The 25,491-nt window shown below is 40.7% G+C and overlaps 1 protein-coding gene across 6 annotated transcripts in view; it reads right to left on the bottom strand.

The window, feature by feature from the left end:
- Positions 1-25,491, bottom strand: part of trak1a (trafficking protein, kinesin binding 1a) — a 211,760-nt gene that overhangs the window by 73,054 nt on the left and 113,215 nt on the right. The window contains exon 1 of one of the 6 annotated variants that reach the window (XM_043719538.2): positions 8,471-8,743. The exons of 4 other annotated variants lie outside the window; for them this stretch is intronic. In XM_043719538.2, coding sequence (XP_043575473.1) covers positions 8,471-8,534 — 64 coding nt within the window. In that variant the 5' untranslated portion in view covers positions 8,535-8,743. Of the gene's footprint in view, positions 1-8,470; positions 8,744-25,491 lie in introns of those variants that run through there. One more of the 6 variants, XM_043719539.2, reaches the window with a different exon arrangement.

Below are 25,491 nucleotides of genomic sequence, written 5' to 3'. Positions count from 1 at the left end.
TTTTGCAGCACATCGTTCATGAACCTAATTTGAAGGAATACAAATGTTAACCAGAAATAATTTCACTGTGACAAACCACTTTTTCCGACATGATAATTGATCTTGTTAAACACCATCTAGAATTCAAAACTTAAAGCTTCACCCCTACAATCCAAAGTAAAATGGCACAATCTACATGCCATAGCAACCTCATGAGGAAGCATGTAAAAGGTGTGTTGTAAACAAGACCCACCCTACAAAATCACTAGTGGTAATTCTTTTTCAATAATCATCTTTCTGCACTGATGACATGCAGAATTTTGGTTTGGAAGACTTTTCAGAATAAGTTCCTTAAATAGTCAAAGTGGATGACTTAATGTCAGTAAAATCAATTTAGTGCATGAAGGTATTTGCCTTTAAATGTCACGAGTCTGTCACCAGTAACATTTGCTACAAGCAACTATGTAATCAGAGAAATTACTGCTCTCAGATAAAACCATTTCAGCTAGCTGGCTGAGCACGTACAAGCACAGTCTCGGTTTATTGTTCCAACAATTTTTCAGTCACTCTCTACAGCAATGCATTTGGACAATAAGAAAGTCAGACAATGTCTCACTCTATAGCCATTTATTTTGCTCGAAGGGAGCCCAATGCTAATGCACAATTCAGTGGGAAGTTGAGCTGAAGTTTGGTAGTCTGACCATATCCATGTGGGGCCAAGGGCTTACCTGCAGAGTTATCCAGGTGTTACACACCATAGCCTGATTGGACTGACAGCCAAAGGGTCAAATCCTATAAGATACCAGTTGAGATCAGAGGTCATGGAAGGAGTGAGCCACAACTAAGGATGGAGAGTAAGCTTGGGTTGGACAGGTAGACAAAACTGCTTAAAATTTCAATGGGTTCACAGATTTTAGAAATTACAACATAGAATAGCAACTTTAGAGTTCAACTGCACGACTTTGGCTCATTATAGATGACACCTTTAATATGTAAAAATCACAAAACACCAGACCATAGTCCAACAGGTTTATTTGGAAGTGCTTCATCAGGAGCAGTGCTCTGAAAGCTAGTACTTCCAAATAAACTTGTAGGATCATAACCTGGTGTTGTGTGATATTTAATTTTGCTCACCCCAGTCCAATACAAGCACCTCCACACCTTTAATGTTGACACTATTTCAGTAGAAATGGATACTTGTTGTCCTTTTCTACACGTTAGTCCATGTGACATATGCCATGAAGATAGGGCTGTTTTTAAGACAGAAGTCTTTCAGTTTATTTATGACACTAGCTGTTTATACAGTTATAATATCATGTACTTATGATTAGGACCATATTCACTAAGTTTAGAAGAATGAGGGGGGGTCGCTCAGAAATCTATAAAATTTCCATCAGGACTAGACAAGGCAAACACAAGAAAGATTTTCCCGATGACCAGGTAGCCCAGAACCAGGGAACACAGTCCAAGGATACAGTGTGGCCCATTTAGGACTTAGATGAGGAGAAATCATAGAATCATAGAGTCATACAGCACAGAAACAGACACTTTGGATGTTTTCACCCAGACAGTTGCAAGCAGTGGAGCTCAAAACATTAAATGTTTTCAAGAGGATGTTTTAGTTCTTAGGGCTAAAGGGATCAAAGGGTATGGGGCAAAAGTGGGAACTAGGGATTGAGTAGGTTGCTCAGCCAAAAGGTGATCATATTGAATAGCAGAACAGGTTTGAAGGGCTGAATGGCCTAATACTTTTCCTATTTTCGATGTTTACACACAAACACACACACACACACACAGTCTGAATTCTGCGCTTAATGACATTATTGTCTGTTATAAACATACATAGTTGACTGACTGAACACACTACACTAACTCCATTACACAGAGCATGAAGGCAGGTCAACTTTATTCTGAAACAACTGGAAGATTAGTAGAGGTCTGCAGCCTCAAGGCATGGTGGATGAAACAGATGAAGCAGATAGGGAGAATCCATTCCTACTCGTACAAAGAATAAGTACGAAAGGGCATATATTTCAACTGATCTGGAAAAGAAGCAAGGAAAATCATCTTCACTCAGGAAGTAGTTCATGTATGGAATTCACTGCCTGGAATGTAGTGGAGGAAGGTTCAATTGAGGCATTTAAGGGGACGATTATTTGGATAAAAATAAATGTCCAAGGTTCTAGAGAGGAAGGAGATTGGCATTAGGTAATAGCGCCAATTTAGTGAGCCAGTATAGGCACAATAGGCTGAATGGCTTTTTATGCCGTTACACTTGCGATTCTGTGATCATGCATCAGGTAATGGCCTTAAAAAAAAAAGGTACAAGCCTGACTGGTAATGTAACAAAGAACCAACTGCTTCATGTTTTGGAATGAGAAAGAACCAAATCAGTAAATGTGGACACAGACCTGCACTGAGTCAGCACTTCTACTGAGCCAAGTAGAACACTTCATACACTGAAATGTTATTTGTCAGATAATGGCAACAGAAAATATTAAACTTGCATCACTGGAACCACAGAACTGTTTAAGAGGTTTTAAAAGGCATCAAAATGAAAAGAAACAAGGTTCAGCCCCATTTTTGAAATAATTCTGTTCTAGTCCCTATGTATGGTTTTTGCTCACAGGAAAGTAGCCAAAGGATACTTTATTCCACTAAGCCATCAGGAATACATGTTTGTTTTCATCTAATACCTGCCAAAATGAATCTATAAGAATTCCTGTTCAAACCAAAACTCTCAATCGTAAAACAAAATGCAAAATATTTAAACCTGCAACGTAACTCATGACAGAAATCCTGTCTTGATCCACGGAGTTTGGGTACAAAATGTTCTATCACAATTTTAGGGACAAAATAAAACAAATTTGGCATTAAGAATCAGGCGTGATTCCATGACTAAAGCACAAAATTTGATCACAATGGTCCCACCCAATGACATATTTGGAAGTAATGTCCGTTAAATATGAACCATAAAGACATGACTGAATTACATTTGTGACTCATCTCCTTAGGATATAAATTATTGCATAGCTTTGTTTAAACAAAATCAGCACAAGGTTCATTCCTTTGTTCCTCACCATGGCCAACAGAGGAAGAAGCCGAATAAAAACAAGCAAAATATTGCAGGTGCTGGAAATCTAAAATATAGAGAAAATAAATTGCTAAGAATACTCAACAGTTCTGGCAGATGTGCGAAACGTACTAAGGAACGAGAGTTCCACCATTCAAGAACATCGCGACTGATCTGATGATAACCTTAACTCTGCATGCCTGCATAACCCAGATAGTCTTTCAGACTCTTGGTAATCAAGAACCTATAAGCCTTGTGGGCGGCACGGTGGCACAGCGGTTAGCACTGCTGCCTCACAGCGCCAGAGACCAGGGATCAATTCCCGCCTCAGGTGACTGACTGTGTGGAGTTTGCACATTCTCCCCGTGTCTGCGTGGGTTTCCTCCGGGTGCTCCGGTTTCCTCCCACAGTCCAAAGATGTGCAGGTCAGGTGAATTGGCCATGCTAAATTGCCCATAGTGTTAGGTAAGGGGTAAAGGTAGGGGTATGGGTGGGTTGCGCTTCGGCAGGGCGGTGTGGCATTGTTGGGCCGAAGGGCCTGTTTCCACACTAAGTAATCTAATCTAATCTAAAAATATTGAAAGATTCTGCATCCAAGATTCTGAAACGAAGAGAAAGAGTCAGAAAAGGAAATGGAACTGACCTGAAGCAAGTACAATGGTGATGCAGATACAAATGAGTGAGCTTACAATTGGAGTGAAAAAGGAACAACTCTTTAAAATGTCCAAAATAGGGAAGAATGGGGGAATGAGACCAGTAAAATTACTGCAGCATCAACAAAGGCCTCTTTTGCATTGTAACCATTTGGTGATTCTAGACTGAAATGAGAAGGTCCCATTGTCAGTCTCTCTCTGGATGGCCACATAATGAATTCCTATCCCTGGATTCTTTACCAGATCGTGTTGCAATTAGGAACGTGAGTGACAACATTGATCTGTATATATTCAATCTTCTCAACACATTGCACCACACAGATAGAGTCCAAATCACCTCTTTGCAACATCCTTCTTATCGTAATCCACATTTGATTGTGCCAACTTATGGCTGCACACATGGCATTGCACCACCACGCTTGGAGATCACAGCCAAACCCATAAGTAAACAAATGATTCAGAGTCATACGTATCTTAGATTAACTCTGGCTCGAATAACTCTCTGCTCAATGAAAAAAAATACTGTTAATGGCAGGCTCCCTAGCAACCCGAGAGATAATCATGAATAATGCAAAGCCAGTGCTTGGAATTCACTGGCTAATAACTACTTCTCAATTTACCCAAGTAACATTCACACCACACAAGTGGCAGGCATGACCATCGCCAATAACAGACATAGGAGAAAGTGAGAACTGCAGATGCTGGAGATCAGAGTAGAGATTGTGCTGCTAGAATAGCACAGCAGGTCAGGCAGCATCCGAGGAGCAGGAGAATCAACGTTTCGGGCATAAGCCCTTCTTCTTGAAAGGTTTATGCCTGAAACATCGATTCTCCTGCTCCTCGGATGCTGCCTGACCTGCTTTGCTTTTCCAGCACCACACTCTCAACTCCAATAAGAGACAGACAATCTAACCACCGCCTCTTGACATTCAATGGTGTTACCATTACTGAATTCCCCACTATCAACATCCTGCAGGTTACCATTGATCAGTACTCACCACATAAATACAATGGCTACAAGAGCAGGTCAGAGGATAGGAATACTTGAACAACTTACCTCCTGATGGAATACTCCCCACTTGCCCGGATGAGTGCAGATCCAACTTTCAGGAAGCTTGACAACATTCAGGACAAAGCAGCCTGCTTGATTAGCACAGCATCCATTCCCTCCACCACTGGCCCTCAGTGGCAGCTGTGTGTACTACCTACAAAATGTACTGCTGAAATTCAAAAGATCCTTATACAGCACCTTCCAAATCCACGATTGCTTCTGTCTAGTAGGACATGGACAGTAGATATTTGGGAATACCAACCACCTGTAAGCTCCCCTCCAAGCCATTCACCATCCTGACTTGGAAATATTAACATTCCTTTCATGTTGCTCGGTCAAGATCTTAGAATTCCAATTCTAATTGCATTGTGGGTTTACCAACAGCACAGACAGCAATGGTTCAAGAAGGCAGCTCACCACCAGCTTCAAGGACAACTAGGGATGGCCAATAAATACAGGTCCAGCCAGCGATGCCCATCTTCCACAAGTGAATTAAAAATAGCTGCTAGCACCAAACACTTATTCATTCTGAAATCTGATTCAACTACTGAGTCCACCACTTCAAATGCTTTTTGCATGTTTTATTTCAGGAGTCACCTAAACATTTTGTAACAATTTCGAAGAGAAATTTCACATCCTGAAGTTCCATTAGCAAGTCAACTCGTCATTGGAATGCAGCCTCAAGAGATATCACCAGATATCAAGAACAATTATTTAAACACATTAGGAGATTTGAAAGTGAGCATGATTCACACAAGGGAAGGTGCTCAGCACAAGTTCAGAACTTATAAACCATAAAAGGCAATATTTACAGAGCCAATCAAATCCTTCAAGGTTAGTCTCAATCACTAACCAAAACTGTTCAATACACATCAATGGATTAACCTGTCAATAGGAGACTGCTACATCTCACTAGGGTAACATGCTGCAGTAATCAAGACTTTTCCCCAAGTCATCACAAAAGTTAAAGATTTTCTAAAAGTACACAAATATCCCAATTTACATGTCTCTTTACGTTCAGGTTAACAGAAAGCATGGACCAGGTTTCCATATTTAACAATTATTTCTAATAATTGCAATTATAGCTACAGTTAAACAATTATGAACTGCTGACATAACTTTAATAGTTAGAACTCTAAAATCCTTATAAAACTCTAAATACATGCAGAAGAAAAGTAGTTGCCAGGGGTGGAAGGAGAGACTGCGAAAGCATTTCAATGGTCCCTGCCCACAGGGTTTGCTGAGAAAATCCTTTTGGCTTGTGAAGCTCTGCTGCTCCTCGATCTTCCTACCCCAAAGACTTCCACTCGTTTGCAGGAAACACAGGGCGATTGGTTCACAATATCTCTGACATATTGATTCAGAGCCACAGCTTACAGCAACCGATGAAGGAAGTACACTGGCTTTCTTCAGGCTTGAGTGGTACAGTGGTTACCACTGCTGCCTCACAGCGCCAGGGACCCAGGTTTGATTCCAGCCTCAGGCTCGTGTCAGTGTGGAGTTTGCACATTCTCCCTGCATCTGTGTGGGTTTCCTCCAGGTGCTCTAGTTTCCTCCCACAGTCCAAGGATGTGCCAATTAGGTGGATTGGCCGTAGTAAATGTGGCGTTACAGGAATAGGGTGGGATAGTCTCTGGAGAGTTAGTGCATACTTGATGGGCTAAATGACCTCTTTCCGCACTATAGGGACTCTATGATTTTCTGAGAAAACAAGAGCTTCTTCCTTTATGGAGGTCCAATGGCTTCTTATCAAACAAACATTCATACCCCAAGCTGTTCAGCTCCCCGAGAACCAATCACAGTCACATAGAAGGCCTAAGTGGACAAATGGTTACCATTCAGCTACTTGTTGTTAACCAAATCTCCCTTTGTACATAACTCATGGCTGCAGCTTGTATGGGGTAACATCTCCTACTGCTTGAACAAACAGGTGCGTAAACATTACTTGCAATGAGTGTCAGGTGACTTGCCTCTCTTAAAAAAGTGTGGTAATCATTTTCACAATACTTGTTTTTATTAAGCGAAGAGTCCATTTCCCATTTCAGACAACAGAAACACGAACCAATAAAAAGACATGGTCATTAAAGTAGACACAAAGTAACTTTCACATTTTCCCAGCTCTAACGACTACATTGGATGTCCGCAACTGAAAGGTATTACCAGATACTTTAATCACCAATTCATCAGTTGATTGAGACAACTCAGGGAAATAATGCAAATTCTATTACAGTGCATGGATAGGATAAATAGACAAAGGCTAAAACATTTTTAATTGATTAAAAACATCACATATTCATAGAAATTCACATAACAGAAGGAAGCCAGTCAACCCATTCTGTCTGTTCCAGCTGAGCAAGGAGGTATCCGTTTCATCCCATTTTCCACCACCTCCTAGCCTGCGAGGTTGCAGCATGCTAAGTGCACGTCCAAGGACATTTTTAATATTCATGTGCTGAGTTGATGCTTCTACAACCTTTTCTAGTAGAGTTCCAGATTTTTCTTCCCACCAAAACTCCCAAAATCCTTCCGCCAATGGCTTTCGACTTATTACCCACATTTGTTAACCTCTGCGCAAAAGGGAGTAGGTCAATCTGACCCACTCTTTCTTGGGCCTTTCTAATTTGACAGACCTTGACTCAGTCTCTCCTCAGCCTCCTCAAAGAAATAAACCCCAGAAATCCAATGTACACCCACCTCACAATTGAATGAATCAGCAATCCTTCCCATTGTACTATTCATCGAAAAAAAAAAATTGCTGCCTTACTACTCTTGGATAATGTAATATGAGAAAACATTGCATTAGAACTGGGGGAATGACAGAATGCATATCCATAGCAATTATATAGTGAGGTTTCATAATTATACATTAGACCTTCTCCAGCTGCTGAATATAATGCAATAATAAAGCAATGAACAGAAATGACTAGATTCAATTACATCATTTTGTGGCAATGGTCAATCGTTTACCTATTGTTTAATTATGTGATCTTTTAATCACAGTAAAAATTTGCAATACTTGACATCTTAAGCCCACAGCTGCACGTCTTACCATAAAACATTTCTTTAAGGCAAGAAATGTGGACGGAATTATATCGATATCGTATGCTGGAGTGAAAATATCCTTGTCAAGTTCTGAAATGATCAACCTTAACTGCTTTTAGACACTTACATAACACCCACTTACGGCTATTTTACACAAAACCCATCAAGACAGAGCTGTAAGCAATTATTTTTTGTGGAAGGTATGGAAGAATAGCATCAATTTTAAAGCATATAGCTTCAATATCAAAGATTATTCTAAATTCCTTCTAATCTATTTCTGACTACTCTACACAACTGCAATTTCTCTCACAGGATATTGATCAAAAATTAACATATGGGAAGTGCTTGAAACAATGCTGAGAATGCAAGATGTCACTGTATTTCACATAAAATGCAGCTAAACACATCATGATGAGGTTTGGCACAAATGCCAAAAAATCCTTGCCACCACATCCAGGCTGCTGATAATGAAGCATCTGCTACTGCCTGACACTTTGCAAGGGGAGAAATGTTTTCCCCCTTGCTTCTGATGATGCCCTGCTCAGTCGCACAGATAATAGACATCGATTGAACAAAGCTATGTGCGCTACCAGTTCACACAGTTCACACCCCACATGATGATCTTAAATGCCTGACCAAATCAACAATCAAATAAACCAGGGGAAACATTACCATCAGCACACTCTTCATAGTACCAGTCAAGCTCATAATAGTCCTCCTTCACAAATCTCTGCATACTCAATGCCCTTCAAAGATGATTCAGCTACTTCACATGCTGAGGTCAAGAAAAACGCAGCCAGGACAGTCTTCCAGCTCCACACAGCAAGTGATTCAGGTGGTAATACAAGATCCAAAGTAAAAGACACATAGTCAAAGGTACACTAACGGGAGTAGAATAAAAAGAGAGAGATGCTCATACAGAATTTTCAGGGAGGGAGGAGGGTTCGGAAAAAAAAGTGCATCCATCTGCCAGAAACTCAAATCACATGCTGTGCAGCAAATGGTTTTAATTGAGGAGCTTGGGTAGGTGTCTGAAAGGCGTCCTATCATGTAGCCTCAGTCTGCTGCATCCAGCCTACGTCAGAGACACACACCACTGCCAGGCAGTAACTGTTCCACTGAAGAACAATCCATCTCATTTGTAGCTGGTTGCCAGGGTGACAGGCTCAGAGATGATGCAGGCCAATTCCCTACATCCTCCCAGGTCTTTTTTTTTTTCCGCACATCTAGGGGCGAGTCAAATGCTAGAAAATTCGCTAGACATGTTAAAAGATGTGGATTTGTGAACCTTATACCTTGTCTAAACAGAGCATCAACATTGTGGATGTCTGAAGAAAGAGTGTGCAAGATAGTTAGGTAATTCTCTCTCTTCTCAATACAGACTAAAAAAAAAAGAACTGCGGATGCTGGAAGACAGAAACAAAAACAGAAATTGCTGGAAAAGCTCAGGTCAGGCAGCATCTGTGGAGAGAAATCTATTAACATTTTGAGTCAAGTGACCCCTTCCTTGGAACTGAATTCTGAATTTTCCAGCAATTTCTGCTTTTCTCTCTTCTGTCCCACAAGCAGGTTTCAAGTCCTCATTGCTGACTTGGAATTCTTTTCCTTCGCATTTACATCTGTTGAGCAAAGTATTTTAAAGGTTTCATTTAAAGTGAAGCTCAGTCCAAGACTCCTACCTGAAGCTGGCATTCCAGCCAGTCAGCCAGAGCCACATCTCCACTGTCTCAAAACAGTCACACGCACAAGGACAGGTACTGTTACAGTATTATCCCAGGAGTTTAAACAAGAAAGGGAGTGGCATTCCTATTGCACTTCTCATAACCAATGGATGCCTCAAAATGCTCTACATCCCAGGAAGTACAGTCGCTGTTGTGATGCTGAAAATGCAGCAACTAATTAGCATTCAGCAAACTTGCATAAACAGAAATGTGCTCAGGTTTTGTGGCATTGATTGTGGGGAGAAATATCAAGCAAAAGGCTGGAAAGAATTCCTCTGCTCTCCTCCAAAAATGGTGGTGTGGGTTCTTTCAGATCCACCCAAGTTGGCAAACAAGGCATTGGTTTGACATCTCATCCAAAAAAATAGCAGCCCCACTATTTACATCTTTACTCTTCATATCTCTACACTGTTAAAAATCACAACACCAGGTTATAGTCCAACAGGTTTAACTGGAAGCACACTAGCTTTTGGAGCACTGCTCCTTCATCAGGTGACAACTATCTGATGAAGGAGTGGTGCTCCGAAAGCTAGTGTGCTACCAATTAAACCTGTTGGACCATACCCTGGTGTTGTGAGATTTTTTTTAACTTTATACACCCCAGTCCAACACCGGCATCTGCAAATCATATCTCTACACTGGAAGGGTCAGCAAGGATTGTTGAGCCAAGCCCTGGACTGGGAAGTGAATATTCAATTCAATTCAAAGCCAGAAGGAAGAACCCAAATCTTTCAAATGTCATACTGAACTTAGGTGGGTTGACAAACACATTAGGCACCATGCGCAAATCCAAGTGATAGACAACTACCCATTCAAGGGAGTTTGCCTGATATTCATGGAACAGAGCACCCCAAATCAGGCAAGGGAAAATAAAATGCACCAATAAAAGCCCATACCTCAGTCCCGTGTGGAGAAACGAAGGGGGCGACTGACACAGGGGAGTTATTATCGGAGTCTTTCATCTCCATGTGCCCTTCTCATAGTGTGATATAGAGATCAGCAGCAGAAAGTCTGCACAAATATTCAAAACTTGCACTTTTTTTAAAAAAACCCATTCACAGAATGGTGGGCATCACTGACTAGGGCAACATTTATTGCCCTTCCCTCATTTCGTCAAGAGTTAACCACATTGCTGTGGTCTGGAATCACACATCGGCCAGACAAGGTAAGGATGTCAGACTTCTTTCCCTTAAGGACATTAACTAACCAGATAGGCTTTTATCACAATCAACAACGGTCATGTCGTCATTAAGCTAGCTTTTCATTCTAGATTGTGAATTCGAGTTTTGCCATTTGCCATGGTGGGATTTGAACCCAGAACATTAGCCTGGGTGTTAGTTCAGTAACATCACCACCTCCCCACAACTATAAGTATTCACATTGCAAGCCAGTCCATGGCATTAACATTTCTGTTCACACGTGACAGAGGGAAAATGTTAGAGGGAAGCAAACACGTTACAAGAGAACCAGACTATGAAAGATATGTCACCTCTTGTTTCCAGTCAAACATGTTAATGTTTAGTTTATTCTACTGTTAAGGTTAAACATAAAAAGGGTGGAAAGTATTAAGTATCCAGTTAATGTTTGAAGATCTCTCAGGAGCCTGGCTGAGAGGTGTGGAGACTAAAGGTCCAGGCAACAGGACATGGAGAGGGTCATCTAATGAATTTTGCTAAAACGTGGCTGCAGACAGCCTGTTTGCAAAGTGATATGGTGACAAAATGGTTAGTCTGGCAGTTCATCCCTCAATTTCTCCTCGTAATATAGCATGAGCAACCATTAGGTTTTGCATGTTGCTTAAGAAATTGGACTCAATTTAGATAGTGTGCACGAAATCTATGTAAATATTTGGAGAGGTGGCAATCTCTACTGCCTTCCAAACTCCACATGCACATCAAAAGGGTGTGGGGGTAGGGGAAAACAGATGCCTCAACATTCTCCAACACTCACTTATGACTTCAAGCAGCTGGTTTGGCATATGGAGTTGCCACAAAGAATCGTAATTCACTAAGGAGGGAAAAGCTAAGAGAGGGGGCCATCGGGTTGAAGAACAGCTTCTTCCCTGCCATTATTAGACTGAATGGCCTAACTTCAAATAATGTTGATCTTGCTTTGCACACCTCCTGTGCAATTGTAACCTGTCTGATTTGCTCTAATGCAACACAATGTTTTTCACCGTACTTAGGTACACATGTCTACAATAAATCAAATCAATTTAGATCTTTGGGCTGGTGTGACACAGCAGTACCAGCTCTTGCAAACGCACAAAGACTGGAGCATGGCATTAAGGGACAGGGTGAGGGAGTGGGGAGGGGTTGTGATATTATTGCTAGATTATTTACACAAAGGCCCTGGTGGTGTTGTGGGGATCTGGATTCAAATTCCATAACAGCAGATTGTAGAATTTAAATGCAATAAATAATCTGGAATTTAAGAGTCTCATCATGACCACATGACCATTGTTGATTGTTGTAAAAAATAACTGAAAATGTGTTGCTGGAAAAGCGCAGCAAGTCAGGCAGCATCCAAGGAACAGGAAAATCGACGTTTCAGGCATGAGCCCTTCTTCAGGAATGAGGAAAGTGTGCCCAGCAGGCTAAGATAAAAGGTAGGGAGGAGGGACTTGGGGGAGGGGCGTTGGAAATGGGATAGGTGGAAGGAGGTCAAGGTGAGGGTGATAGGCCGGAGTGGGGGTGGGGGCGGAGAGGTCAGGAAGAAGATTGCAGGTTAGGAAGGCGGTGCTGAGTTCGAGGGATTTGACTGAGACCAGGTGGAGGGGGGGGGGGGGAAAGAGGGGAGGGGAAATTAGGAAACTGGAGAAATCGGAGTAGATCCCTTGTGGTTGGCGGGTTCCTAGGCTGAAGATGAAGCGTTCTTCCTCCAACCATCGTGTTGCCATGGTCTGGCGATGGAGGAGTCCAAGGACCTGCATGCCCTTGGTGGAGTGGGAGGGGGAGTTGAAGTGTTGAGCCATGGGGTGGTTGGGTTGGTTGTTCCGGGTGTCCCAGAGATGTTCTCTGAAACGTTCCGCAAGTAGGCAGCCTGTCTCCCCAATATAGAGGAGGCCACATCGGGTGCAGCGGTTGCAATAAATGGTGTGTGGGGAGGTGCAGGTGAATTTGTGGCGGATATGGAAGGATCCCTTGGGGCCTTGGAGGGAAGTAAGGGGGGAGGTGTGGGCGCATGTTTTGCATTTCTTGCGGTTGCAGGGGAAGGTGCCGGGAGTGGAGGTTGGGTTGGTGGGGGGTGTGGACCTGACGAGGGAGTCACTGAGGGATTGGTCTTTTCGGAACGCTGATAGGGGAGGGGAGGGAAATATATCCCTGGTGGTGGGGTCCGTTTGGAGGTGGCGGAAATGATGGCGGATGATACGCTCTATATGGAGGTTGGTGGGGTGGTAGGTGAGGACCAGTGGGGTTCTGTCCTGGTGGCGGTTGGAGGGGCGGGGCTCAAGGGCGGAGGAGCGGGAAGTGGAGGAGATGTAGTGGAGGGCATCGTCGATCATGTCTGGGGGGAAATTGTGGTCGTTGTAAAAACTAATCTGGGTCACTAATGTCCTTTGGGGAAGGAAACTACTTAGTCTGACCGACAGTAATGTGATGGACTCTGGCCCAATAAATGCTGGTCCAACCAGTGATGCCAACATCATGTGATTGAATAAAGAATCCAAATAAGTTTGTAGAACTTCATAATCTAGAAGGTGGCAAGATGTGAGACACATCTGGGGCAGTGCCACGACACTCGGGAAGATTAGTGCCCAATCACCTGCCTTGGACCTTACACAGTAGAAGCCTCAATATTTGCAATGAAAAGGCATCATCATATCACAGGAGAAGACCTCATGGTAGCAGTAGACACAAGTAGGTTGGGGTTAGAGGAGCACTAAACTTTGAATTAAGACTGATCCTCAGCAATGGTCAGTTTCCTTTATTCAAAACTCAAGTTAGAAGGCATTATAGTACAAATCGATGCATATAAATTCACAGTTGGCAACAAATTCTGCAGAAAGAAACATCTGTGAACGCAGTACCCTTCTTAGAAGCTGGATATTGGGCTAAAATGGTGCATGCTTCTAACTAGAAGTTCTACTTTATTACAGAGCAATTATGGAGGACAATTCAAAGCTTCAAAAAGAAACTAGGAGATCATGACTAATTAACCCAGACTATTATGGAACCATAATTATGCAAACTTCATAGTTTAAAATACAAGTACAGTGTATCCACATTCAGAATTTTTCAAAAACACTGGCAGAATCCACACCAGGTTTACCTAGTGATTGGTTGTAGAGGTGATGACAACGCTTACATTTTGAACTACAAGAAGCAATGTTGAAGGTCAAGAGCAAGTCGGCTTATGATTCCTATCATTTGCATTGCTTGTTTACAGACGTTTAGTCAGTTTCCAAAATTCAAACCCATGTCAATTCAGAGGAATTCAACTCCCTCCAGGACTAATTCAAAACAGCTCTACAAAATTCATCACTATTAATGACCTACTTCCTCATTATTCAAAAGTTCTCTGCTCACTTTCACACTTATCCACCTCTTCCCCTCCTTCAATCCAATCCACAATGCCTGACCTCAGTTCGAGTTGCTGGTAATCTTATCCTTTTTCAACCATTCATTCTTCCACTCTTCACCGTCACTTCAGGCTGGTTACTTATTCTTGCTCAAAAGGATACTCCTAACCCAGTTCATGATGAGGCAAGGCAAAGGAGGAAAGCAAACATCTCATCCCTGATGCCCAGGTCAATACTTACGTATTCTCCCCAATTCAGTTTGTGCTGGTACTGAGGACAATGGAGAGAAAAGCCTTCGTCAAATCCATCCTTGACCAGACATGGATATTGTTATCCAATGAAGGTCCACACTTGGTGAACATGAACAGATTTTGCTGAATGTAACTATTTATTACAGTGGTATAAAAGAACATCTCATCTGGAGTGCTGCAGACCCAAGCCCCAGTCACATTTGACCTGAAGTTACTATAACCTAATATACTATACACATGCTCAATAGATATTCATAGATTAAATGCATAATTCCCTTAACTTCAGAACTACTAGAAATCTGGGGTAGGTATAGAACAAGAAAGAGAGAAGCCATTGCAATGACAGAGGAATTGGCTAGGCATAGACTTTCCTTTTTATGACTTGCATTCATTTGTAAAACCAAACGGTACAAACAATTGATAGGTTCCAAAGAACATACAAGACTAAACTCAGGTGGCAAAAACTGAGTTTGGCACAAGACAGCAAGGCATTGATGCGCACGTCCAAATCCAAAGGCAATGCGTACGACTTCAGGTGGAACCTGCTTTATTAAATCACAATGCTCCAATGGAAGCAACAGTATTGATTGCTCCTGGGAATGGATGCTGTGGGCCCAGGCTTAGGTGTTCCAGACAACTTTCCTTTTAAAATCTTAACAACTTGGTTATTTCTACCCATTGGAAGGATTGAAGAAAGCTGCAGTATTCCAGAGAGAGTTAAATCTGATAGCAGGTCAGATTTCACGGAAGACTGCACACTGCTTACCCAAAGATTGTGTGTTCAACCCTAAAGTGGAACGGGAGAGCTCAAATACTCGATTCAAGTGCATAATCAGTGAAGTCAAACTGATCCAAACACTTGCCAAGAAAATAAATACCCCATCCTTACTTCAGTATTTACCTAAGCATTAATCAGTTTCCATCAGATAATTGTTAGTTGGTTCCTGTTTATTGCTCTAATCTATGGTCTCTCTTTTTTGTTACTCATTAATGACAAAATAAATTTTCCCTTCAATCTAAGGCAGTAATAGGAATCGTACCTAATTGTAGTTATAATAGTGAGCGTCAATTTTATTCTCTATTGCTGCTGTAATATTTAGGTGATATAATTTATTGCATACACAAACTAAGGTTGCATTGGTGGAGGGATATTGGCACCATTTCTCTTTGACTGCGTTTTAAGGGCCCATTTGGTTTGCAGTGGTACAGTAACACCCACTAACGAGTCTTAATAATTAGTGGCTCATGTCTTAACACGATGTAGTTTATTGTATGATAGCAATTAAGGACAAGTTAAATTAGCTGGCTTGACATTGCCAGTAAGAAAATTGAGACACAGAAGACGCATCTGTCCCTTTAAAATTGAGAGCTATTTCCCAGAATTCTTCACCTAAGATTGTATTAAGTTCCACCCGGTCTCAAATGTTAACCCTTGAAAGATTAATTAATAGGATCAGCTGAAATTCAAAGGAGTAGGGTGCAATTTCGTCAAAATTTTCAAAATCTTAAAATAGGCAGTTTCTTCCCATCTACTCTCTGGTAGTTGATGAATCTGGCACCAAAGAGCACCATTTAAAAATCAGAGAAAATACAAAATGCTCCTAAACAAAGAGGTGAAACATTTTAAACTCCCTTCCCAAATGAAATGAGATGCTAGATTAATTACCAATTTTAAAATTGATTGACGGATTTGTTATCTAAAGATATTAAAGATTAGGTCACAGATCAGCCATGATCACACTGAATGGCAGAATGTGCAATGGGCTAAATTGACTCTCTCGTATCTATTTTATTAGATCACCCAATTAGTTCCTTCCCTTTCTCTATGTGGGTATCTAATTAAGTTGGCATGTAGCAGAGGTGTATGGTGTTCTTGTGGCAGGAAGATCACATCCAAGCAAAGGCATCATGTGCCAAACTGTGCTAGACATTTCAGCATTTATTGAAGGCTTGTGGAAGTATAATGTTCAAAAATATATTTTTTATTTCTATAAAATAGCACAAATAGATGTGTAAGATAGGTGTCAAAGGGCAGGTATAAATATTAATGTTTCACTGGTGTTCACAAAAGATTTTGACAACAACTTAGTCATGGAAAGTCTATTAGAAATAAGGTGTGGTTACAATAGAAGTACAGGGAAGCACGTATTGTAGAGGTAAAATACTGCTCCTGGCAGTGCCTTGTTTCACAAAAGACTTTATCTTCACATTCTTTTCTGGCAAGGCAGCCAAGCATTAGATCAACGACATTCATTCAACAATTTGAGGTGCGGCAATTTCTAAGGAAAGAGAGGTCATATTTAATTTATTCTGTGCCAAGTCACAAGTTAATTTTATAGTGTTCTCTAGAGTTAGTAGGAATTTAGAAAAATCCCCAGTGATCCTAGATGACGACGATACTGGTCACGTTGCATTCCTGGATAACTTCTGGGATTCTGGATTTTATGGTTTATTTTTGCAGTTGGTTATTGGCTGGACAGTCACTGAAAATATTCACATGAGGCTACCATTATACTTTTAACACAAGAACATATGTTTATTACTATAGTTTTGTGGGTATTTTTATGGAAGACAATTTGAAAAAAAAAAATCAGTAAATTCTCCATAGTCCTACCTGACCATCAGGCTGTTCTCTCCTAAAAGAGAATGATAGTTTTACCTGAGGGTCGCCATGCCTCAGGAGAGGAGAGAACTTGAGAAAGTGAGACTTTCGTGGCAACCTTAGCCAACGTGGGAATTGAACCCACACTGTTGGTGTCACACTATCTCAAACCAGTTATCCAATCAATTGAGCAAACTGATGATAGGAGCCTGGAACAGTAGACTGGCAAGACCTGCAGCAAGATCTCTTACACCCAAGGGTATGCCCCTGCTCAGAAACAAACCCTGAGACAGAGAGGGAGCAAGGTAGGCAAAGCGAGGAAAAAGGAAACTTCAGAAAACTCTGAGCCCCAGAGGAGAAGCATTGAATCAATTATCCGAATGAAATAGTGTCCGCCCTTCTCGTTTGGATAATCAAGGTTCCTCTGTACACATTTCAACCTTCTGCTACTTATATTAAACTAATTAGAAATTGCTGACAAAACTGGTAAGACCACAAGAATGCATACTTTTTGTGTGGGCCACGACATCTTCTGCAAAATTGATTTACTCTCTGGAGGTTAGAGGATAAGAGGTAATCTCAATGAAGCATAAGCATTTTAGAAGGTGACAAGCTGTACAGTAAGTGGCTTGTTCCCTGGCTGAACACTTCAGAATTTTGGGTCACAGTCTAAGTTAAAATAATGGTGTCAGCTGTATAGGACCATGACAGGTTTTTGAGCCACTTGTGGTCGAATCAGTTAAGACCATAACACGTAGGAGCAGAAGTAGGCCATTCAGCCCATCAAGTCTGCACTGTCGTCACTCAGATCATGGCTGATTGATCAACTGCACTTTCCTGCTCTTTTCCCCATAACCCTTGATTCACTTACTGATTAAAAGATCAATCTCAGCCTTGAATATACTCAATGATCCACCCTTCACTTCCCTCTACGATAAAATAAATTCACAGATTCACTACCCTCAAAATGAAAATTCCTCCTCATTTCTGTTTTAAATATGTGACCCTTTATTCTAAAGATGGTGTCTTTTGGTCCTCGACTCCCCCACAAGGGGAAAAATTCTTCCGGATTTGTTGATCTTCCGAGAATAGTCACCTCTCATTCTTTTGTATTCCAAAAAGTACAGTGCAATCTATCCATCCTTGCCCCATAACATAGCTCCTCCATACCAGGCATCAGCCTAATGAACTCCTCTGGATTGCTTGCAATCTCCGTTTTCTTTATAACGAGCCCAAAACTACTCATGGCATTCTGTGGTCTGAATAGTGCCTTGTATAATTCTAGCAAAATTTTCCTGCTTTTATGCTCCATTCCCTTTGAAATAAAAGGTCAACATTCCATTTGCCTCCCCATTAGCTGCTGAAATTTGGATGCTACCTTTGTGATTAATGGACAAGTACTCCCAAAATCCTTCAGTTGTATTGCTTTCTGCAGTCTTTCTCCATTTAAATAATATTCAACTCGCCAATTCTCCCTCGTAAAGTTCATATCCTCACATTTCCTCAGGTTAAAATATTCGTGACCGAGATGGATAGATTTTTTTTTTAACATAAAAAGGCATTAAGAGACAAGAAAAAGGGAAAGTAAAGTTGAGGTGGATCAGCCATCACTTTACTGAAATGAAAGCAGACACCAGAGATGATGCGGTCAACTCCTCCAACATTGTGTTCATTTTCATACATTAATTTGCAAGTGAGAGAATGTGACCAGGAGGAATTGTAACCATATATTGGGCAGGAGTAGAAATGCTGACCCTAATTAACAGACTCTTGTCTTGGGAGGATACAGCCCAAGGATCCAATTTAATGTGCTTTATACACTCGATAATTTGGGTACATCTCCAGCTATAGCTTTATTACGTGCAGTTTTCTTGAGAAATCTGATTTCTGCCCCATGATATTTGCACAATAACTAGGGCAACTATCTCAAATATCACTTGGATATTATTGTGCACATTGAAAATTGGTGGAAAAATTTAACGTGCACAAGGCTTGCAAAACAAAGCTTTCAGGTGAACTGCAATCCATTGAAAGTTAAAATGTTTAAGAGATCCACCACTGAGTTAAATACAATCAAGATCTGATTAAACTATTCATCCTGTTTTACCACACCCATCCTGAGCTTGGCATTGTGCTGCTCATTTTAAGCTCCTGAGAAACACAACCCCACCATACGGAATTCAGCAAAGGATAAATGGCTAGTTTAATTTAATCTAATCTGATGGAGTGGAAATGTTAGTTGCTATATGCAACTGCACTGACATCAATGTCAAAGAGCTTATTAAACAGTTAACCAACTGGTTTAATGGGAAAGCACATAGTATCAGGCTGGGGTTTGTTGAATTAGAACAAAGACTTAATTTAAAAAAAAAGGAATGCTCAACATCAGTCAGACCTAACTCTCAAAGAGTCAAACAAATCACACAGACACAGCTATATACATGAACAAATGCAAAGAACCACAGCTCCAACATGCATAGCTGTTGCAGTAGAAACCAATCTATCGATTTATAAATTTCTTTCTAAACACTGCTTTCTTAGCTCTTGTGGTGTGTTAAGTGCTAGTGTCCTTTGCTCTGGGCCAAAAAAGTCCAAGTTCAATTCTCACCTGCCCCAGAAGTGTGTCATAACATATCCAAACTGTTTGATTAAAATAACTAAACATAGATATTTGAGTCAACATTATAGAGGTAATCTGGAACAAATTTCAAGACATTTTTTGGTAGGTAATCTCAAAGTTAAGATTCTTGGTGGGGACATTTATTACTACTATAAACATGCATTCTCAAACTTCTAGCACAGTAACATACACCATTTAAATTAAATTAATATGATACATCCTAAGATATATTTGGTGAAACATGACCTTAGTTTTTCCAATTTATCTGGAATAAACTAAGAACTTGACAACCATGTCACTGTAAAATACTCTTTGAATTGGGTTGGGAAATACATTAAGGATTATTTTCCAACAATAGGTTAGAAATGAAATCTGTGAAAAGCCTCCCATGTACTACCAACAGACAACAAAACATCCCATCCCCAAACACAACTTTTTTGCTTTTAACAGGCAAAGTAATCTTTCACCTTTATTAAATGTTGCTAGCACGATTTCTTGCGAGAATTTAAAAAGCTGGACTTTCCAGGGTACAACTCTCAAAGATTTACCAAAATGATTATCTGTGAAATGTAGAAAAAAACACCCTGGGTAGGATTGTGATGAACAATATACTAACACAATGGTTTTACAACACATCTCCAGATCCACTCTCACTGAAGTTTTATAATCCTACGAGGTTGCTGACATGAATTCCTCAGTCCCTTAGGGTCATGCAGCCAGTAAAATTTCAGAAATGCTGTCAAGAAATCCCTAAAAAGGTACAAAGCCTTTGAACTTTTACACATAAATTTTAATTGTTCAACATTCCCAACCCATGCAAGGAAATAAAAACACTGGAATGTTCAATAAAGAAAAAAAGTCACACCATAAAATAAACCATACACAACTTTAAACAAACACTGAGCAGGCAGGCACATACTTTCAAGTACATTTTTTAAAGATTGTGCATCTGTTTGAAAACACTTAACCTTTGATTACCTGATAAAATGATTCAGCTGAACCATATGGTTGGTTTCTGTCCTCCACCATTTTATGATTTTCTAACATTGACTATTATAGCTTGCTTATGTAAAATATTGGTCATGGGATAACTGGCAAATAAAAATCTCTTACCAAAGAGCTATATGAAGTCCCACGAGGTTTATAAAGGGTAAAGTTGCAACATTCCTACTGGACCATAGGGCTGCTCTCTCATTAAAGATGATGTGGAGGTGCCAGTGTTGGACTGGGGTGGACAAAGTCAGAATTCACATGACATCAGGTTAGAGTCCAACATGTTTATTTGAAATCAAAAGCTTTCGGAGTGCTTCACTTCACTTAACTAAGGAGCACCACTCTGAAAGTTTGAGATTTAAAATAAACTTGTTAGACTATAACCTGGTGTCATGCAAATTCTGACTCATTAGAGAAAAACTAGTGGTGGTTTAACCAGAGGGTCACCATGCCTTAGGCAAGGGATAGCATTGATTGGGGAAGACTTCTTCAATAGTAACCTCAGCTGGTGCAGGAATTGAACCTACACTGCGGGCATCACTTCATCATAAATCAGCCGTCTTGCTAACTAAGCTAACCAACCCCTCAAGGTACATAGTGTGCCATTAAAAAATCTGCTCGTAAAGTGTCCTTGCTTGGGAACATGAAGAAGTTCTATATTCTAGGACAAGACAGCATGGTCTCAAAATAGAAGCATGCCAATTTAAGACTGAGATGAGGAAGAATTTCTTCTGTCAGAGAGTGGAGTGTCTTTGGAACCCCTCATCACAGAGAGCTGTGGGGAAAAAAAGAGTTGGTGTGTATATTTAATGTTGAAGTACACAGATTATTAATCAGTACGGGAGTCAAGGGCTGCATGGAAAAAGGCAAGAACGTGGATAAGGAATGTTGGATCAGCCATGCTGAATGGGGTAAAAGGCTCAAGGTGCTGAATGGCCTACTTCTGCACCTATTTCTTATGGTCTTAATTTAAAGACTGTAGAAGTCAGGCTTTCAGTAACATTATTTTCCCTCGGGTGAACAAGCTAGAAAGAGCTTCCACCTACTCCCACACAAACCCACAATTCAAAGATGTGCAGGTTAGATGCATTAGCCATGGCAAATGTGGGATTATGAGGATAGGTCAGGGCTAGGTCTGGGTGGGATGCTCTTCAGGAGGATCGGCGTGAACTCAGTGGACCAAATGGCCTCGTTCAGCACTGTAGGGAATCCATGAACACAAAACCAAATGGAGGCTTATGGTTGCGAAAACCCTCAGAGTATGGTACCTGCAGAAGGTGTGCGTGCAAGGTAGCAATTGTTACTGAAGTATTAATTCAGAGACTTACGCTAAATGATCCAGAAACAAAATTGCACATCCTGGCAAGGCAACTGGGGATTCTAAATTAAGTAATTAAACAAAATTAAAATAAAAAGCTGACATCAATAATGGTACCTATAACTGCAGGATTTTTGTAAAAACTTATTCTGGTTCATGTATCTCCTTTAGGGCATACAATCTGCACATCTTATTTGGTCTGGCCTACATGATTATAAAAAACAACTCCACTGTTGTAGCTTAAAGAGTCTATGAAGTGGCCTAGCAAATCACTCAGTTGTATTTAAGGCGCTTCACCACCACTTCTTCAAGGGTAACTAGGAATGAATAATAAATACCTGCTTTGTCAAAGTCTAAATCTGGTCAACAAATAAAGCAAAATTAAATGTGCAAATGAAGTTCTTATCTACAATAACCCCATAATGTCACTTTGTTTTGTTTAACATAAACTAGTTTAAAATCATTAGGTAACTCAAATTTTAATTAATTATTAAGCTTCCGCCATTTGCAGAAATACACAAATACGAAAGCACACATTTAATTTGGAATCAAAAGTCAATTGGCTGGTGCGTTCATTATATCAGACTCACGTTTAGAACATATCAAATCCTTCACAAGGAGAGTTTACTCAAATTCATGCTATAAAAAGCTCCATCAGTAACAATTTTCATTAAATTACACAAGTTTACATTCTACTAACTAAGGATGCATATAACACCCATGTATTCACAAATCCTCTGACAGCCCTTCTATCATTCTTACTACATGCTGCTTCCTCCAAGCAGGAGGATAATTCACCACATTGATCAGAAACTCCCATCTGAAACCTCTTCAATGCCTTCCTTGCATCCATGACTATCTGAGTGCCAGCAAACTGCCTCATCAGGCACCAAGTTATGGAATGGGCAATAAATGCTGACCCAGACAGCCATACCCTATTGATTAGAACATGGGCCAGGTGGATCTTTGACTAGGTATGAGATCCTTGATTGGGGTTGTTAACCTGGGCAAATCAGGGAGCCCTGGCTGACATATAAACAGGAGATTCATATCTTCCTGGTGGTGGAAATTGAATAAAGATTCGTGCACTTTGTGTCTCTTATTGTGTCTCACACCTACATCCACACACCATGGGTTCTGGGGATAAAATAAGCACTACCGCACTTAGGTGGTAGTGTGGGGGTTATATATATATATTAAAAAAAAGAAAAATAAACAGGAGATTCAGAGAGAGTCTCCTCATTTTGGGGAATACCTCTGGAGCTGGCTGGTCAGAGCCCATGTACTGTACACAAGTAAATAAAGGGTGATTTGGTGACGGGATACCGGCCTCTATGCAGTTAGTTCTGCCCGCATCACGTGAATGAATAATAAAAAAGGAGTACTGAAATCACGTTCAACTTGCTATTACCTCAGTACAGGCAGTCAATCCTGCTGAGCATTTTTACATAGAAACATAGAAAAGAGGAGTAGGAGTAGGCCATTCAAGCCTGTTCCACTATTCGATATGATAATGATGGAGCATCCTACTCAGTCCCCTGTTCTTGCTTTCTCCCTGTACCCTTTGCTCCATTTAGCCCCAAGAATACACTCTTAATTCCTTCTTGAAAAGCATGTTGGCCTCAACTGCTTGCTAAGGCAGAGAACTTCACAGGCCCACCACTCTCAAAGTGAAGACATTGCTCCTCCTCCTCATTTTCTGTTTTTATTTCAAGCTTCTAGCACCTGCAATATTTTAAATTTGATCTTCAATATTTTGATCCAGTTGAACATCCAGATTGAAACTACATTGCATCCTGCCAGAAATCGATATTTTTGCTTCGAATTCCATTTCCTTTACTCAATGTAGTTGGAACCATGGAAAACATTTGGTATGGCATAGGAAGGGATCATCTGATGCATTGTGCACACAATCTCTTCAAAAGGAAATATCCAGTTAGTCCCAATCCTGTCCTTACTGTACACCCAGATAATGTTTTATCCGTAGAGTATAAAATTTATAATTCAGTCTGATTCCATCATCTTTTCAGGTAACATACTTCATGTAAGTAAATTCTGGGTAAAAATACTTTTCATCACTAATCTGGTCCCGTGACATGTGATTAGTCCAATGCACTCTCAAAAAACCCATTAAACCAGAAAAGAAGTCATCTGATTCTGAGTGACTCTCCGAGGAGTAACATCACTCTTGTGCAAAAAAACACAAACAACCATTCAATCATGTCTGCCAATTCTACGCTCCGAGTGCCTCATTCCCAGGGGCATCAATTTTACAACAAGCCTATTTTGTTGTGATTTATCAAACTCATTTTGCATGCCCACCAACACATCAATCCCATGTTCACCACCTTTTCCCCATTACCAGAACTCAGCTGAAATTATTCAAGCACATTCTACCTTCAATTGGTCTGTTAACCTGTAGATTTCATGGACACATCAGAACTTCCATTGAATTTTTGTCTCAGTTTCCGCATTCCCAACATTATGCTTACTGGCCCATTGTGATCAGGATTACTTCTCTCCTTTTTAAAACTGAGATATTAGAGCTCTAGTCCATATCGAAGCATTCAAAGATAGAGTTCGCAATTTTTATTTGAAAGAAAAAGTGCAAAATAAATGTGGTGCCCAGCATCACTGATCTTCAGCCAATTCTATTTACTCCATTAGATATTAAGATAGAGTTGGAGTCACTGGATACTGCAAAAGTTATGGGCTCTGACAACATTTCAGCAGTAGAACTGAAGACGTGTGCTCCAGGACTTGCTGCTCCCCTAGCCTAGTTCTTACAGTACAGTCAGAACTTTGGAATTAAGTGATAAAGTGAAACATTGCCCAGGCACGTTCTGTACAAATTCAACCCAGCCAATTATTGCCCCACCAGTCTATTCTCAACCATCAGTTGCGTGATGGAAGGTGTTGTCATCAGTGCTATCAAGCACAACTGGCTCAGCAATAACCTGCTCACTGATGCACAGTTTGGGTTCCACCAAGGCCACTCAACTCCTGACCTCAATCTAGTCTTGGTTCAAATATGGACAAAAGGAGCTGAATTCCAAAAGGTGGGGTGACAGTGACTGCCTTTGACATCAAGTTCTCATTCAACTAAATTTGATATCAAGGAGTTTTAGCAAAACTGGAACTAATAGGAATGAGGGAAATTTTAAAAATTTACTTGAGAGACATGGGCATCTCTGGCTGGGCCAACACTGATTGTCCATCTCTATTTGCCCTTCAGAAGGTTTGTGACAGTCCATGTGCTGTAAGTTGACCAACAATGCCCTCATGGAGTGAATTCCATGACCAAACAAGGCAATACATTTCGAGGTCAGGATGGTGTGTTCCCATATATCTGCTGACCTTGTCCTTGCTGGTCTAGATGGAAGTGGTCATGGATTTGGAAGGTGCTGTCTAACAATCTACAGTGCATTTTGTAGATAGTACACACTGCTACTGAGCATTGGTGGAGGAGGGATACATGTTAGTAGATATGGTGTCAACTAAGCAGGCTGCTTTGTCCTGGATGGCATAAACTTCAAATACTTTGGAGCTACACTCATCCAGACAAGTGGAGAGTATTATATCGCAATCTGACTTGTGCCTTGTAGATGGTGGATAGCATTTGAGGCGCTAGGTGATGATTTACTTGCCACAGCATTCCTAGTCTCT

This window comes from Chiloscyllium plagiosum, unplaced genomic scaffold (assembly GCF_037043375.1).
Source record: "Chiloscyllium plagiosum isolate Xiang-an unplaced genomic scaffold, Cpla_swu_hap1 HiC_scaffold_34, whole genome shotgun sequence".
In the NCBI taxonomy this organism is placed as follows: Eukaryota; Metazoa; Chordata; class Chondrichthyes; order Orectolobiformes; family Hemiscylliidae; genus Chiloscyllium; species Chiloscyllium plagiosum.
The sequence above is the reverse complement of the archived record's forward strand: the minus strand, read 5'-3'. Positions and strand labels throughout refer to the sequence as shown.